This window comes from Cornus florida, unplaced genomic scaffold (assembly GCF_030987335.1).
Source record: "Cornus florida cultivar Cherokee Brave unplaced genomic scaffold, ASM3098733v1 CherokeeBrave_3.0.0_Hap2_Chr11, whole genome shotgun sequence".
In the NCBI taxonomy this organism is placed as follows: Eukaryota; Viridiplantae; Streptophyta; class Magnoliopsida; order Cornales; family Cornaceae; genus Cornus; species Cornus florida.
In genome coordinates, this window is record NW_026775581.1 from 129,282,456 (window position 1) to 129,301,755 (window position 19,300).

Here is a 19,300-nt window from a genome sequence, read left to right on the forward strand (position 1 = left end):
TGATCAAAGAGAGAAAACAAGCCGTGAAGGTTAGAGGGAGAGAGAGAAAGAAAAGAAAAGAAAAGAAAAGAAAAGAAAAGAAAGGAGACCAAAAGGAGAGCTGTAGGGTCTGACCCATCATCTCATGTTCATCTCCATCTTTATCTTATTATCGTGTTCATTCAGTTAGGTTTCTCTAATTTATGTTGCTATGTAAATGGTCGGAGTCGTGTTAAATGCCTTCCTGTCTTAGTCAGACCCACTATAAATATACAAATATTTTAATTTTATATTTATCTATATTCATGCATCACTTTCAAATTACAAAGACGGTATTTTAATTAGTTCTTTGATTTGCCTTAAACTGGCCGGAATTTGTTCTCTCTGTTGTCACAGGCTTAGATTTTGGTTCCTTGTTGAAAGGCATGGTTTTGTTCCTTGTTTCAATTCTCATCTTCTCACATAATTGTTCTAAGCTCCTTGTTTTATTTATTAGAATCATGCGTGTAATTGAATTTTCATATGATTCTATTTATGTGAAGCATGTTCGGTATGAAATCTCGTAGGAACACATATTAGAGTTATTTCTACTGGAACTCTTGTCTCACCCCCACTAATTTGCAGGTTTCAATGATCAATTGGAGAGATTTGGAGTTGCTGATTTGGCTTGTTGGTGACTTTCTTGTTCTAGGTATTTGATAAAATGCTTGTATTGACTTCTTTTTGGACGGTGTCATGCATATATATATATATATATATATATATATATATATCATGTGGTGTTAAGTATTTTGTGCGTTTATTTGCATCTCCAGAACAAACGACTCCCCCTCATTTATCAGATCTTGCATGTAGAGGTGGTAATTGGATAGGTTTGGGTGAGTTTTGAGCTGATCAGGAATAAACAAGTCAATAGTGAATTAATAATCGATTATCAATCTATTTATACCGGGTAATAAAGGATTCAATATTAAATGGGTTATAGTTAACACACACCTAACCTAATTATTTAGATATTTTTAGACACAAATTATTAAATTATTTTAATTGTTAAATAGCAAAAAATATATATAAAAAAATATTTTTATATTAATTTTTTAATCTCGTTACAATTTTTTTCTTTTTATTTTTTTTACTTTTTTAAAAACGGAGGGGGAAGAGAATAGGAGGAGAGAGTTATTAAATATATATATATATATAGAGAGAGAGAGAGAAATAGGAGGAGAGAGTTATGAGATGAGGAGAGAGATAAAAGTGAGTAGAGAGATAAGAATAGAAACAGATAGAACCGGAACATATTAATATTAATAATATTAGAATTTTTACACTACTATAATTGTTGAATAACAAAAGAATATATATATTTCTTACATTATTTGTTTGTGCTAGTTAAGATAGGTACTTATTCTTTAGTCACCAACAACCTATGAATTGAACAGTATTCATTATTAACTCACCCATTCACTTAAATTTAAATATCCATATAATTTAATTTTAGTAAAAGAATTTTTTAATTATTTTGAATTTAGATTGTCACTGAAATCATCTGAGACTCTCCTCATTCATTAAATGATCAATGTGGAATACGAACATGGATCCCACTTACACCATCGCGTGGATGGGAGCTCCATTGGCTTGTAACTTTTGGGAAAATATTCTACTGGGGGACTGACGTGATCTTTAATTTGCGTCTTTACGTCATTACCGTTCTTATGACAGACATTGAGTTGAAATTATTTTTCTTAAAATATAGAGTAAATGGGCCGCGTCACTGCACAACCAAACACCACGTTATAAGCACTTACAAATGTGAATAGCATTTTGGAGAAGACAAAGACGACCAAGTCCTAGACGAAAAGAAATTATAATGGAGGGTGGTCTGCTCCAATGCTCTGCAAACTACATGCCTCTGTCTCCTATAAGCTTCTTGGAGGGAGCTGCGACAGTTTATGGAGGTAAGGTCTCTATTGTCTATGGCACCACAACCTATTCATGGAGACAAACACATGAAAGATGTCTAAAGATGGCTTCGGCGTTGTTCCAATTGGGTATTTCCCGTGGAGATATTGTAAGTTTATCCTCAACAACTCCTCTTCTTGATTTTATTTATTTTTTTGCATAACATTTAAACTAATTAAGTGTTCGGCTAAATTCCCGCGTGTCTCAAAGACAAGTATGTTCTCTTTTCTTAACTATGATATCTGATTCTGTGACGCGTGAATTACAAAATTTAGACCTCAATGATTTTGTATTAAGGTTTCGTGTCTGACCATCAAATAAAATATGAATAACCATCTCTCTTTTCTTAACTAGGATATCTGATTTTGTCAAGCGTGAATTACAAAACTCATACCTTAATGATTTTGTGTTAAAGTTTTATGTTTGACCATCAGATAAAATATGAATAACTTTTTCTCGTTTCTTAACTAGGATATCTGATTCTGTCGAGGGTGAATTACAAAATTTAAACCTCCATGATTTTGTGTTAAAGTTTCATGTCTGACCATCAGATAAAATATAAATAACTTTTTCTCTTTTCTTAACTAGGATATCTGATTCTGTCGAGGGTGAATTATAAAATTTAGACCTCCATGATTTTGTGTTAAGGTTTTGTGTCTGACCATTAGATAAAATATGAATTACCTTTTCTCTTTTTTTAACTAGGATATCAAATTCTATCGAGGGTAAATTATAAAATTTAGATCTCCATAATTTTGTGTTAAGATTTCATGTCTGACCAGCAGATAAAATGTGAATAACCTGTCCTTTTTTCTTAATTATGATATCTAATTCTCTGAACTTCCATAATTTTGTGTTAAAAGTTTTTGTTTTCCAATCAAATAAAATGCGACTAACACGTCTCCTTTCTTGAGTAGGATATTCTTAATGGCAAAGTTATGGAGGTCAATCTTTGGTAGATGATGTAAGAGAAATGAATCACTTGGCCAACGACTTTAGATAGATGAGTCAATTGTTAATAATATAAGTTTGTATGTATTAAAAGTTTTTCTTAGATAAATAGTTAAATACTCATGGTCATTGGTTTTTAACCTTTTTTATTCACTATTATTTGCTGTATCTAGCATTTTTTATTTCCAAGGATACCATCATTACTGTTCCTGTGAAGCTCTATAAAATGATAACGTGTCCTCATGCAAGATTTAGGTCTCCCTAATTTTGTGTTAAATTTTTTTTTTTTCATTAAATAATATGCGAGTAACCAGACCTCCACTCTTTAATTAAGGATTTCTTTACAAAGTCAAGGTCAATCTTGCATCATGTGCTGTTTTTTTATTTTACTTTTACTTTTTTCTTCTTCCTCTCTGGCAAGCATCAAAAAATTATATCCGAACACATCACATCACATGGTGATGATTTGTGTTCATCATGTGATGTACATGATGTGATGATGCTAGATAAATGAGTAAATTTTACTTTAAATAGTTGAGTCAATTATTTGTCACTTAAATTAATACAAGTTGGTACAGTTAATTATAATTTATTTATTTTTAAAATAAAAACCCTATGACCATTGGTTTTTGATGTTATTTTTTTTCTCCTACATGTTATGTAATCTTGTTTAATTTATTCCAAAGAAAGGTGGTAAGTGGTCCCATGAAATTTGATGAAACAGTACCAAATGGTATCAATGTCCACATGCAACCCTAATAATCATTGTGAACATGAATAAGCAAGTACAAAAAAGCAATAACACATATGGTGATGGGCCTGCTGGCACAGTACATGTCAATCTATATCTACCTATCCTCGTTACTCAAGTGTATGTCAACATCTATTGCTTGACTCCACTTTCATTTTTTGAGAACTTTGTGAAAAAAATAGGTATAAAAGGGTGAACGTTTGCATAAATTTCTAGACTTTGTAATTGTATATCTAAAGAACTTATGGGTGGTAAAACTTGACACACATTACCAACAAGATTCGAATACTATATGAAATTAGTGAGTTTGGATTGACATTAATCATATTTGCGTCATAAATTGTATCAATCCGTTTAACCTATTAAGTTAATCATGTCATGTTTGTATGTAAATTTAGTACATGTACTTTGAAGTTGAACCCGTTTAACTTGATTAGACCCGTTTAATTAATCATGTTAGATCAACCCGATTAACCTGTAACTTGTTTTAGCCTATTACTATGAACATTTCTATTATTTTCATGAATTGTGTTTTATATTATCTCAAAAAATTTCATTATATTTTTTTATTTTTTATACTTAAATTAATAAACGGATAATATGACTCATTTAAATTAAATAGGTTAACATGTAACTTGTGTAATCTGTTTAATAAACGAGCCGTATTCGTGTTTAACGTGGATGGGTTAGGCCATGGTCGAAAGGCTTTGGACCCATCCCTATCCCTAAGTACTACATGTAAACGGATAACATGACTGATTTAAATTAAACAGGTTAACATATAACTTGTGTAATCTATTTAATAAACGGGCCATATTCGTGTTTAACGTGGATGGGATAGGCCATGGCCGAGAGTCTTTGGACCCACCCCTATCCCCAAGTACTACACGTCCCAAAGCCTAATCAAGCGACAAGAATCTATTGAAATGAGTACTATGATGAACTTAAGAAACGCTCTAACACTTTGTTGCTCATCTTCTACGCAAACAATTATTTCTCTTCGATGCGCATCCCGTCTACGATGATGAATGTGACCATACCACTTGTCCCTACTTTCCTTGAGGTGGAGCTATGACGAAGCATGTGAAGATATAGTCTGATCACGTATTGATTACGTGAATGATTTGAACTAGTTCAAGTGGCTTTGAACCGGTTCAACTATGGCTGCCACAGTTGAACCAATTCAGAATGGGCTGAGTCTGTTTAACTTGTACAGTGAGTTTTTTTTCCTAGAAGATGCTAAAAACAGTTTCCTAATTAGTTTTGGAAACCAGAAGACTTGGGGAAAAAGCTAAACATTTGGGGAATAAGTTGTACCTCTATTTTAAAGTTAAAGACTGATATGGTAACTCCTTGTAAGCAAGTTGATCCTTGCCCAATAAGGAATTGGGTTTTGAAGACTCTATAAATATAGATGAGTATGAGAGGTTTATAGAGAAAAAAGAGAGAAGAAAGAAGAGAGAAAAGGTGCAAGGGGTTTAAGGGTGAGTGTTGTTGTAATGACCCAAATCCGTTGGATGCGAATCGCTAACTGGGTCTTTACTCAAACCCGAGGTCATGCAAGGGTACTATGGTCATTTTTCATTAAATTAATATTTTAAGGCCCAACAAGGGCAAAATAATCATTTACTAAGGTCATCCAATAATTAGGATAAGTCCAGGGGTAATATTGTCATTTTCGTGATTAGAATATAATGAATGTATTTTATTTGGGTTATATAGTGAATACTAGCAACGTTAAATGTGTAATAAGGGTAAAAGAGGGAAATAAAACACAACCTTGAAAAAGCAGGAATTGGTCAACGTGTGAACACTACATGTCGACACGTCGACCGGTTTGGCACAATCGGTCAACGTATGAGTAATTCACGTCGACTGGTTTAGGTCATCCATAGTGAAATTGCTCACTGTTCAAAAATTTTGAGATACCGGTTCACATGTAACCAGACATGGATTTATCCGTTTCTTTTTACCCAAACAATTCCACTCAAATCACCTAAATCGCAACCACTAAATCCCCACCAATACACTATAAAATGCCTCTGAAACACTACATATATATTTATACCCCATGGAATCCACACAAACAAAACAACGATAACATATTTATATACTCAAATAGAATTATTGCGAATATTATTACAACGTTAGAACAATGTTTTGTAAAAATTACAATATGCAATACCATCGCTACCAACTACATACCCCAAAATAATAAAAATTACATTGTCATTAAAATTAATACAATTACAACACGATTGAACTCAAATCACTACAAATAATGAAGATTATAATGAGATCAAATGTCACTTCCTAAATGGTCTACAATGGTGAAGATGAATCGTCCACTCCGTCTCTTCCAAGTTCTGAAAAATGATAACAATGGGGTGAGCACAACGGCTCAGTAGAAAGTGCTTAAAACATACTTCTTAATGATCCCGTGAATCCAAACAAAGAACAACGTATAGAGAAGGGGTCATACTTGTTTTGAGGAAAAACATATATGCACCTTCACATACAATCTACATATAACAAGTGCAACGTTATGCAAGCCAATACAATGAAATGTCACTCACTATTTTCAAAACCTTTACCCAAAATAATTTCCTTTATTCCAAATCAATTTCCCTTTTTCCTTGCCCCATGCCAATGCATAAATGTTACATGCATTTTAATGCCATGAAAATTCATGCTTCTGAACCTCAATTATACAGCAAGCTTAGAAGTGAATTCAATACCACAATTATCATGTTAACACGTATCAATACAGCATTTTACACAAGAAGGTCATAGAATAACGTACATTAAACACTTATCTTCACAACAATTCGCATAGACATAACATTCAACACATTTCATTACATAAAACATAGATGTCATGTTTTAAAATAACAACTTTTGCATGCTATGAAACAATCATGGGGAAATAACTCACATAAACCCAAGGAATTGTGGTTTAGAAACCCCTACTGTAACAACCCGAACCGGGGGTCCGAATCGCTAACCGGGTCCTTAACCAAACCCGAGGACACACTAAAAGTAAAATAGTCATTTTACAATATGAGAGGATAATATGCCCTTAAAATGGTCAAATGAAATTTAAAACAATCATTCTAATCGTTCCATGATGTTCGAAGAGGTTCTATGGTCATTTGTTATGATTTCCCAAAAAGTGCCCTTATTCGGTTCAAGGGAAGTTCCGACACTATTCCATTAAAACAACCATATCTCTCAACATAAATGGAATTTGAAGACACAATTGGTCTCATCGGAAAGCTAACTCAAAATCCTTGAAAATAGACTCAAGAATGACCCTATTTGGGTTCAGAACGAAGAAATTATAGCCGCACGAAGTCAAGTGATCCAGGCTGTCAAACTGTGAAATTCAAAAAGTGTACTGGGGGACTTAAACTGATTCAATGGGGCTGAACCGATTCAAGTTGGGTAGTGTGCCCAACCGTGAACCAAAAGCACCTCTTGAACTGGTTCAGCCCTATTGAACCGGTTTCAGATGACCAGAACCTAAAACTTTTACCCAGAAAGGCCTAAAACTGAGACACATACATATGGGTACTCCCTAGGTCCATTGGTCACCTTATTCAAAGTCCAAAACTATCCCAAGTCATAGGTATGACAATGAAATCAACACAACTAAGTATAAATACATTCATATGAAACCATACATAAGTCCACTATATTGTCTAAACTTAAATAAGTCTGTAATAAATCAAAATTATGGCCTTAAGGCCTTACATGGATATCGAAATCACAATGAGATCATAAGATACATGAAGATGGTCTCAAAATCATTTCCAATCATAAATTAGATACAAAATATCACTTAGCATGATTTACAACAAAATATAATATACACATTGATCCCAACAAAATGCCCAAGTCTCTTACAACCCGACTATGCTTATGGTGGATTGTCGTCCACCACTTCTTTTCCATGTCATGATAAATATTATTAATAAAGGGGTGAGCCAACAGCCCACTAGGAGGCACCTAAGACACACCTCTTGTGACCCTGTAAATCTATACAATGAATAGAAAATAAGGAAAATGGAATCATGCCATACCGGGGAAAAACTTAACAACAAAATCAATACAACATTTCAAAACCATAAACGAGCCATACCGTGCTATGGAATACAATGACGTGCAATGTCGCTCCCCATTTCCAAAACCTTTTCCATCAACACTTCCAAACCGTTAACGTAACTCGTCCCATGAAAACTCCATGGCGGCACGAGAGAAGGATTGGCTAACTGTCCCTGACCGATGATAACTCCATGGCGTCATTTGGGGCCCGGGTAACTCAACCACGCTAGGGCAGTTCCCCTAGTTCCCTCTAGGTTCCGTTAACGTCGCGGACCCTAGGCGACTAGTTTTCGCAAACCTTTGTTCAAAACTTTTCCCCAAAATGTTTCATTTCCTTTCAAGGCAAATTTTCCCATTTCATGCCCAATGATATGCATGAATGCCACATGTTTTCCAATGCTATAACAAGATAGAATTCATACTTTACGAGTCAAACATTCACAATATAACAAGTCTTGTAGGGAATTTTTAAAAATATTCCATATTACAAAATCTAGCAATTTAAACACAATAGGTATGAAATACCATCACTTAAGCATGTTTTTTCATATAATTTCAACTAACACAGTCACATACTTCATATACAACAAATAGGCCATTTTATAACATAAATTGAGCATGCTATATAATAATTTAGGAGGAATTAACTCACATAAATCAAAGAAGTTGTATATATGAAACCCCTACCTCAAAGGATACAAAAAGCCCCAATTCCAAGCCCTAATTTCGAAAATCCCAAGGTTGGCTAAATGGTGATTTGCTCCAATCAAAACGAAGTGCTCTCTAACTTTGCCTTAAGTGGCACTATCAAATTCCTAATGGTTAAAGAGAAATCAAGCCTAGAATGTTGAAAAGAAAAAAAAAAAAAAAAAGGGAGAGAGAAATTCTGGCCGAGAGAGATAAATTGAGGCCAAATAATGGCCTTAAGGCCATATAATGGCTTATACATAAGTGGTGGGTCCCCAAAAATATCTTTCTTTAATATATATATCATAATTAATTTACACACAGATTAATTATGCATGAATACAATGGACCCGTGACATAATCCTTGTGCATAACAACCTTGGTAGCGGGTCCCACCTGGGACCTCCCGGCCTGAAAAATAGAAAAATACCGAAATGGCAACCATTGCATTTCCAAGAGTCCTGAACTCAATGGAATGCCCCAACCAACTCTCAGACACACCCGGCATACCTCACGGTGTCTAGCACGTAAAACGAGAAAAGACAAAATTACCCTCGAAATATCAAAAAATTCCAATAAATGAAAATGGCAAAAATCGAAAATATTACACCTACCTCAAAGAAATCATGCCAAAGCTCCAAAAGCCTTAATTCTTAAAATTCACCAACTCACCCAATCAACAATCTGCTCCGATCACTTTGTAGCTCTCGTCGAGTTCTATAACTTTGCCTTCAATGGCAAAGGTCAAAATCAACAAGAAAATTGTGAAATCTTGGCTTAAAAAATGAGTTTTTAAAGAGATAATGAGTATTGTAGAGAGAGAAAATGGGGCTGTGTTTTGTGGAGGAAGAATTATGCAGAATTCAGCACAAAATGTGGTCATTATAATGACCTTCAATTCTTGTAGGGCCCACTTGGCCATAAAAATCTATTTTGTCCCATTTTATATATGTACATATGTATACACATGCTACAATTATACATTTAAGCACCTACTCATATAAAAATACACCAAATAATATATATAAGGTGTGATAATGCCAAAAAAATAATCCCACGCGCAAAAAAATCTGGCTGTAGGTCCCACCTGGGACCTCCCGGTCCAAAAAACTGAAAAATGCCGAAAGGGCTGGCAATGTATTTCTAAGAGTCCTGAATTCAAAGAAATGTCTCAACAACTCTCAAGACTCATACGGCACACTCTATGATGTCCGATACGCAAGATGAGGCGACAAATAAGTAAATTTAGAAAAATAAAAAAATACTCGAAAAAAAAAAAAAAACACAAAAACAAAACAAAACAACAAATTGCGAAACGTTACAGTTTTGAGGAGATGGGAGAATATATTTAATTCCCGAGTGTATACATGTAGCCTTAAAAGAGATGATGAGTGAATAATTGGGGTTTTGACATGTGGTTATATATTCTATTACTTGATTCATAATAGGAAAGTCTCTCTCCCTCATGGACGTAGCCCTAGAGTTGGGTGAACCATGTAAAATATTATGTTGTGCGTGGATGTGTATGATTTTATCTCCATATATTCTTATGTTGATGTGATATAATGATGCTTCCGCTTTGTGTGATGAATGATGGATTTAACTCTCAATAACAACCAACCGTTGAATGGGTTGGAGTTAGTTAATTTTTTCCCCAACAACTGGTATCAGGGCCGATGGTGGGTTAGCCTGTGATTGGTCCCGAAGATTAGTAGCTGAAGATTGGTGTGAAGTTTGTCAGAGCAGAAAGTTGATCGAGAAGGGGCTATGGAGATTCGATCAAAGTTGATGATCCCATAAAGAAGATAGATGGTGTGAAGACACAAGCCCACGAGGAACAAGTCTTGGGACAAGCCAGAGGATGCTCGTTTTCAAGATGAGGGCAAATGTGATAGAGGTGAAGCCCACAAAGAACAAGTTTTGAGGACAAGCTAGGACTTGGTGCCAGTTGTGATACCACTCGATTTTAGAGCCACGGGTGATCAAGTCCGAGCACAGAATATAAGGGATATCTGTGATACCCCTCGGATCTGAGACACGGGTTGATCAGGCCTAGGCCTAAACCCGAGGAATATCAAACAATTAAAGTATTTTAAAGCGAACACATAATAAAAATTTAAGAATTTAAATAAAGAACCAAAAGAAAAATAAAATCCTCCAAACTGAAAATATTAATAATCCAATCATTCCAAAACCTCCAAGGTTACAACTTGGGAATCCAACTAGTGGACTCCGAAATAAAACTTCAACTGAAACTGAATATCTGAAAGTAAAAATAATCCAAGACTAAAGCGTGAAGTGAAATCCTACGTTGCTGGTGGAATGAATGAGAGTCTCTGCTTAGCACGATCAAGCTTGAGACTGGAACCGTCCAATACCTGAAAAGAATAATAAAGCAGTGAATCAGGGCCACGAGTAAGTTCTAATCTAACTGCAATCCATACAGTGACCCGATACGCAGATACACCTTAGACACCTCACAATATCTATCTAGTCCATACATATAAATATATCCACACTAAAGGACATTCACTGGTCTATAATAGAGGTCTCAACCTGAATAGAAGGTAACATGCGAATACGCACCCAAATGTGGGCATGAGTACCTAGACCTAACAGGGTACACCTCAACCTATTATAACCAGTTACGCATCCACTGCATATACACACCCTAACCAACGAGTCTGAGATTCAAGCTCAACTCGTGGTACCATAAACATATATGTAAAGTCCGTCCAAAACCAGGGTATGTGGTTCAATTATTTATCGAACTGACATACAATAACAAATTAGTTAGTCACTCAACTTATTCAGTTGATATAACTCAACCATCATCCATTAATCCAGGAAGCCACTGAACTTAGTTGCAGTTGATTTGACTTAAACATAATTAGGATTCAATATTTATAAATCTATTCCTTTAATCAGTTAGGTTAGGTTTAGGCGTTTTAAGCTAAACCGTTCCTAATATGTCACCGTCCCATACCGGTGCATACAATCCTCCATATCCTTGTAAATTACAACACATAAATAATAAGCTAGTAATTTACAGTCCAAACCATAATCCAAATCATTGCAGAAAAGTATTTAATATTTCAGTAATTTAAATCCAAGCATTTAACTGTGTAGTTGCAGGAACGATTTAATAATTCAACAACTGACATCTAGAGTATGCATAGATCAAATCTAATATGTCAATGACTCTATCATGCATTTAAAATAAGTTCTATAATAATATTATAACCCAATAAATCGCTAATTTAATTTAAGCAATTTAGTTCCTTCCATCCGGTACCAGCGTACTAAGTTGTATACTTATCCTCTGTTTTATCTTTTAGCATCGAGCCACACACTATGCTACAAGTCCAATTTGTTAATTAAAAGACTTCATCATACATCTAAAATTTAATTTAGATTCATATTATAGCACCTTAAATTGTCAAATCAAAATTCGACAATAAATTTCCTTCCAGTTGTTAACCGTACGCAAAGTTGTTAAATAGCGCACTGTTAATTCCACTAATACCAAGAGGGTATTTTATGCAATTCAAGACCTTGATTACAGCTTAAATTAATTATTGAAAAGTACATTAAAGTTTTAAAACTGTTCAAGAGCCCCAAGTGCCCAAACAATAGCCAAAAAGTCACTATACGCATCAAAATGAAAGAGCCTACTCTAGGAAAAATGGTGCAGGCTCCATTCAGCATAGAGCCGGCTCTACCACCACCTTAGAGCCAGCTCTAAACAGGTGGGAGCTGGCTCTTGGCATTCGAGAGCCGGCTTTCTCTCCCCCTATGAGCTTTCTCTCCGTTTCAATTTCGTTCTGACCTCTGTTCCAACTCCGGCCAATTGCAACCTTTTCTGTTTGGTTTTAAAACTAATTTAAGAGTCTTATTTAAGCCTAGAATCATCCCCAAGAGTTGTTTACAATAATTTGAAATCAATTACAGAGATTAAACAAAGCCATTAAACTAGCATGCTTGAAAAACAACACTGAAACAAATTTAAGAAATTTCAGTTCTATTCTAACCCCTCTGTTCCTCTTCACCACTGAACCTAAGGATCTTATCTCATCCCAGTAACATCCCCATGGTTCGTTTGCAGTAGTTAAAAATCAATTACAAAGTCTAAAGTTACAACAGAGTTAACATGCTTACAGAAAAACAACTGAAACGAGACATGCATGAACTGTAACAGATTAGTTTTCAACATAAACAGATCATTCATATAACATATATTCAACATATAACTTCCAGTTATTGTTTGATTAAACTCTAGAGATTATTTAGGTGCATAGAACACGAGCCAAAGAGAATGAGAAAGAGAAGAACTTGCCTGTGATTTTAGTTATGAAATCCCGGCGTCGTCTCTAAGTTTCCGGCAACTACTACTTCCTTCAAGCCTCATATGGGTGTGATTTTAATCCACCACAACCCTCCTTTGTTCTTCTCTGTTCTTGTCCTTGGTAGCTCTTACGATTGCCTCTGTTTTCTAAACTCTCTTTCTGTTACGTTCTATTTTCACTGTGCCGTGAATAGGGTTCTCCAAACCCTCAGTGAAACTCATACACATATATATAGGCCCTTAGAAAACCCTAATTAAACTAGAGCTAAGGCAGAAACCTTAATTAAACTTGAGTCGGGCCATAAACTTAAATCACATACATGTTAGATACTTGTATGACAACTCCAAGAAAAACCCTAACTAAAAACATATTTAAAACCTTAGTTAACGTATTTATATAATTAACCTATTCAAATGTAACAATTACCAAATTCAAATAATTCAATTTTTAAAATAAACAATTTAACAAGTAATTCAATTAAATACAATTAAATCAAATAAGTCACAAAATGCAAATAATCTCAAATAAATCAACTAAAACAATTAAAAGCAACTAATAAATACAAATAAATAATTAACAAACAAAAATACACTCAAATAATTTATTAAAATACCAGGACTATCCTTTTTAAAATTAGGGGTATTACAATATCTAACAGTTAATATTTAAATAAGCATTTGAATACAAAAAGAATAATAAATAAATAATAATCTAAAGGGAACTAAATAATAAATCCTCAAATTTAATAAATAAATAATCCTCCCAAAATAACTTATTCAATCCTCTGATACCATTACAACTCGGGAATCCATCGTGTGGACCCTAACTCAAATCTAAACTGAAATAACTGAAATGAAATGAATCCAATAACTAAAACATGAAGGAGAATCCTACGTAGAGTCGGAAGAATGAATGACTGTCTCTGCTCAGCACTAACAACCTCTAAGTCTGAAACTGACGAACACCTGAAAAATAATTGTGGGTCAGGCTCATGAATAAGTGCTACTCTACTACAGTCCAAACAGAGATCCGATAAACATATACATCCTAATCAACTCAACAATAGCTACATAGTTCGTATATATATATAGATACACACTAAAGGACTCTCACTAGACTACAAAGCAGTCTCAACCTGACTAGTAGGCAACATGTAAAAATGCACATGAAGTGGGCATGAGTGCCTAGACCTAACAGGGTACACCACTAAGCATTATAATCTACCTATGCATCCCATTGCATATACGCTCCCTAACCATCAATCATGAGACTCAAGCTCATATCATGGCATTTACTATAAATATATAATGTGCATCCTATCCAAATAAAAATAAAACTATCAAAGTATTATTTTAATATTATGTCATCCAACTGTTCCGTTGACTTGACATGAATAAGCAGGACTTAACTCTATGGTTAATCAATTCCCTTATAAATATAAATAGGTTGAACTTAACTATTCCGTTAATCTATTTCTATTATGTCCCCATCCCATAATGGTGCATTTAATCCATCATATAGCCAATTAAAGAGTTCCAATCCAAAGATGATTTCAATAGTGTAATTACATCTAATCATCCAATTAAACATGATATCAATTATAATATATATCCTTTACATTTAATTAAGCAAACACAACAATTCTAAATAGCATGCATTTAATTTACATTATAAGAAATTAACATGCATCTCAATTAAAATTGTATAACTCTATAATCTGATTAAATACATTTAAATCCACCCACTTGAAGAAGGAAATAAAATAATAATAATAATAATTTAATCCTACCATATTCAACCATTAATTTAATCTTTTTAAATAGATTAAATTTCATACTTAGCATGTGTATTTTAAATCATGCACTCCAGTCCGTAATGAATCTATTCAAATCAATAAAAAATATTTAATACAGATCCATAAATCAAAATCACACACATCTATTTATTATCCCATAATTAATCAGATTAGTTTTAACAATATTTAATGCAAACACATGAACAGTAATTTCAGATTTTATAAACATGAGAAAATCAACACAAACCCAATTATAATTACATGAACAGTAATTTCAAATTTAATAAACATGAGAAAATCAACACAAACCCAATTAAAATCACATAAATAGTAATTTCATATTTTTATTCATGCAATTATATTTAATTTATTTAATTAAATTCCTGAAACTAATCTAGTACGTATAGATTATGAATCAAAGGGAAAAAGAAGATATAAAATTTGCCTTAAGGATTAATTTGATTAAAAATTCTAGCCTTCTTCTTCCTTTTTCCCTCGGCACATACTATATACATATATATGTATATATATAATATATAATAAAACCTAATCATATATTAACTAAACTACTAGCAGCCACACCATATAAAAACCAAAACCACTAACCCAAATAAAACACTGTACGATCAGCCACCCCACACCTTTAGTGCTATAACCTTTAATGCTAGTTTTATATATATACGGAGTGTGTGTGTATATATATATATACTTAAGTTACTAAAAACTAAAATAAATAATAAAATAAAAACTACCAATAATAATTAATAAATAAAATAACTATATATACATTCATATATTCCCATATATATATGTAGACTATCCATGGGTAATTATCTGTACCCATTACTCCTCCAATCCAAGTAATCTAAGTGACCCAATTGGTTGGCTCATTATTACTATTCAAGTCCAACTCCTTTAAATATAAGACAAAAAATAAATATTTAAATCCTAAAATTAAATTACACATCATCAGGTAACAAATAATTAAGTTAAATCATTTAAAATCAAATAAGCTCACAAAACACATTTAAACACTTAATCAAATAATCAATTCACAAAACACATTTAAACACATAAACAAATAATCAATTCACAAAACACATTTAAACACATAAACAAATAAACAAATAATCAATTAAATAATCTAAAAATGAAAATAAAACAATTAAATAATTACCGAGACTATCCTTTTAAAATTAGGGGTATTACACCAGTTCTCAAGATAGGGCAAGGGTGTGAAGAATGAAAGGGTTTGCTCTAAGCCCGATAAAGAACAAATGGGAATATGAAGAGTGAAGAGGAGGGTTTTTTAGTTTTTTTTAGTTTTTTCTTTTTACTTTGAGCCAGAAAAGTAATTGATGAAGATGATATAAAGAGTGGTGGGTTGCCACGCGTGAGTAATTGAACACCAACGGGATGGATGGAGAAAATGGAAGAAAAATGAAAAATGATGAATTTGAGAAAATGTGAAAATTGTTAGAGTGTTTCTCAAGTTCATCATAATACTTTATTTGAGGTAGAGAAATTTTCAGTTGAGGTGGAGGTATGAAAAGATCTTTATTCGAGGTGAAGCTATGGTGGAGTACGCGAAAACATAGTCTGATCATGTGTTGATTACGTGAATTATTTGGGAGGTTAAAGTTGTTGATTCTTGCTGTAGAATTTGGCTACTGCCAAAGTTGAACCAGTTCAAATGACTTTGAACCGGTTTAAGGGTGGCGTCAATTTTTGGCTACTGCCAAATTTGAACCAGTTCATAATGGGCTGAACCGGTTCAACTTGGATAGTGAATTTTTTTTTTTTTTTTCTAGAAGCTGTGAGAAATAGTTTTCTAATTAGTTTTGGAAGTTGTACCTTTATTTTAGACTTGAAAACTAATATGGTAACTCCTTGTAGGCAAGTTGATCCTTGTCCAACAAGGAATTGAGTTTAAAGACTATAAATATAAGAGGTTTGGAGAGAAAAAAGTGAGAAAATATGTAAAGGGTTTAAGGGTAAATGTTGTGAGGAATGGGGAGAGTATATGTAATTCCCGACTGTATACATGTAGCCTCAAAAGAGATGATGAGTGAGTGATTGGGGTTTTGACATGTGGTTGTATATTTTATTCCTTGATTCATAATAGTGAATTCTCTCTCTCCCATGGACGTAGCCCTAGAGTTGGGTGAACCATGTAAAATATTGTATTGTACGTGGATGTGTATGATTGTTATCTCCATATATGCTAATATTGATATGATGTGATGATACTTTAGCTTTGTGTGATGAAGGAATGATTTAACTCTTAAAAAATAGTTGACCGTTGATGGGTTGGAAGGAGTTAATTTTTTAACCAACACAAAGAGGCTGACCAAAATTTCTATGAGAAGAATTAATTAAAAAAGATTTTAAGAAATTAAATTGAGGACATGGTGTATAATAAAAAATAATGAAAAAAGAAAATTTATACAGCCAACCCCACCAACATGGAATAAAGGCAAGATGATGAACCATGGCTATGGCCATAACTTGCATACCTGATTGCAATTAAATTGGTTTTGGCCCAAAGTGTTACACCTAGTTTTCCAAGTCACATTACCACATACACAAGTAACTATATCAAAATTAAGATCTGATCCCTAGTAGCATTAGGTGATATACATATCTAATGTCATGAGAACCTGAATTAGGACATGATCAGGCAACAACAATCCTTAGTAATTACTAGAGTCATTAGTCTTGCTCTTGAATTATTCCAATAATTGATCAAGATGTCTAATATTTCAATTATTTTTAAGTGTGGAAACAATTTTTGGAATCCTGAATATGTTACTATGGTTGAGAGCACTGATTTTCTCATATGAGCAGGTTGTAGCTTTGGCCCCAAATGTTCCGGCACTCTATGAGCTGCATTTCAGCGTTCCAATGGCCGGGGCAGTTCTCTCTGCACTTAACACAAGGCTAGACTCAGCCACACTAGCATTGATACTAGAGCAATTGGAGGCCAAAATGATTTTTGTGGACTATCAGTTTGTTGAAGTAGTTCTTGAAGCATTTAATCATCTCTCCCACAAAAAAGGTAATCTACCACCGCTGGTCTTAGTCCCCGAGTGTGATCAAGCATCGTCCTCAATGGCAAAAGAGCCCCCTCAGGGAAGCTTGGACTACAATAGACTAATTGCAATGGGACAATCTGGTTTCGAGATTAAACATCCGAACAGTGAATGTGATCCAATCTCAGTGAACTACACCTCCGGATCAACAGGGAAGCCTAAAGGAGTGATTTATAGCCACAGAGCTGTTTATCTCAAATCACTTGGTGAAATTTTACGCAGTGACATGAGACATTTGCCTGTGTTCTTATGGACAGTCGACATGTTTCGCTGCAATGGGTGGTGCTTCCCTTGGGCAGTGGCTGCTGTTGGAGGCACCAACATTTGCCTAAGAAATGTCTCAGCTAAAGCCATTTTTGATGCCATATCTCTTCACAAGGTAACACATTTATGTGGCGCGCCAACCCTCTTAAGCATGATTGCAGAAGCAATCCCAACTCACCATAGGCCACTTCCTCACAAGGTGGATATAGTAGTTGCTGGTGCAGTGCCACCATCTCAAGTATTGAACAAAATCCAGGAATTGGGATTCAATTTGACTCATGCATATGGAATGACAGAAGCCCTCGGTCCAGTGATAGCTTCAGAATTGTCATCCTTAAATGAGAATTCAAAGTTTAAACACCGTGAAGGGATTCATGCCCTTACGATGGAGGGAGTTGATGTGAAAAATCCAACGACCATGACAAGCGTGCCGTGTGATGGAGAAACCATTGGAGAGGTGATGCTTAGGGGCAACACTATGATGTTGGGGTACTTCAAAAATTTACAAGCAACACAAGAGGCCTTAAGGGGAGGGTGGTATAGGACCGGGGACCTAGGAGTCGTACATCCAGATGGGCACATACAGATGAAGGACCGCGCCATAGACAAGATCATTTCCGGGGGAGAGACTATAAGCACACTTGAGGTTGAAGCAGTGTTAGTCAGTCATCCTATGGTTTCGGAGGCTGCTGTTGTTGGAAGACCTGACGACCATTTGGGGGAGACACCTTGTGCCTTTGTGAAGTTGAAGGATGGGTGCAATGTGAGTTCTGAAGAGATTATTGAGTTTTGTGGTAAGCGATTGTCGCGTTATATGGCTCCTAGAACTGTATATTTTGGGGATTTGCCAGTTAATTCGACGGGAAAGGTACAAAAATTTGTTCTCAGAGAGAAGGCCAAGGCCAAAGGATGTCTCTCTCTCTATAATAGGGATTAAAGAGCTACAAATTGTTAAGTTGTTTGTTGCTTGAAAGACAATATTATGTGAAAATTAAAAAGGATGATTTAAGTTATTTGTTTCTAATAAAATTTATACAGGGGCTAATTAACTGAGGTGTTAAGAGATACTGTCCTATAATTTATAATGCTAGTGCTCAACAAAATTAACCAAAGGCTTATGAAATCATTAGCCACTGTGGTCTCCATAATTGAGGATGTAGGGAGGAACATACTGAAAGTCAAAATTTTATTTTTACTTATTTTTGCATGATGACATCTAGTTTAGTTTGAAATTTGAAATCCATAGTATGCGCGGATAAAGTCTTCTCAAAGAAAACTCATTTTAATTATGAAAAAGTAAATGCCTAAAGTAGTGATTTTTGTTGAAACAATGTTAGGACTTGTAGACAGATTCAGATTCTAATATTATTCT

The 19,300-nt window shown here is 34.3% G+C and overlaps 1 protein-coding gene across 1 annotated transcript; it reads left to right on the plus strand.

The window, feature by feature from the left end:
* Nucleotides 1-601: 601 nt before the first annotated feature.
* LOC132286563 (butanoate--CoA ligase AAE1-like) lies at nt 602-18,961 on the plus strand. The gene is made up of 3 exons (XM_059788913.1): nt 602-670; nt 1,733-2,047; nt 17,420-18,961. Exons 2-3 carry the CDS (start codon nt 1,847-1,849, stop codon nt 18,863-18,865), a joined length of 1,647 nt encoding a protein of 548 aa, XP_059644896.1. The 5' UTR covers nt 602-670; nt 1,733-1,846; the 3' UTR covers nt 18,866-18,961.
* Nucleotides 18,962-19,300: the final 339 nt, after the last annotated feature.

Excerpts from the sequence above, each read along its gene's own strand:
- LOC132286563 (XM_059788913.1), top strand. The coding sequence starts at position 1,847 with ATGGAGGGTGGTCTGCTCCAATGCTCTGCAAACTACATGCCTCTGTCT. Across the intron at positions 2,048-17,419 it reads GTATTTCCCGTGGAGATATT|GTTGTAGCTTTGGCCCCAAA; the intron begins GTAAGTTTATCC and ends TCATATGAGCAG.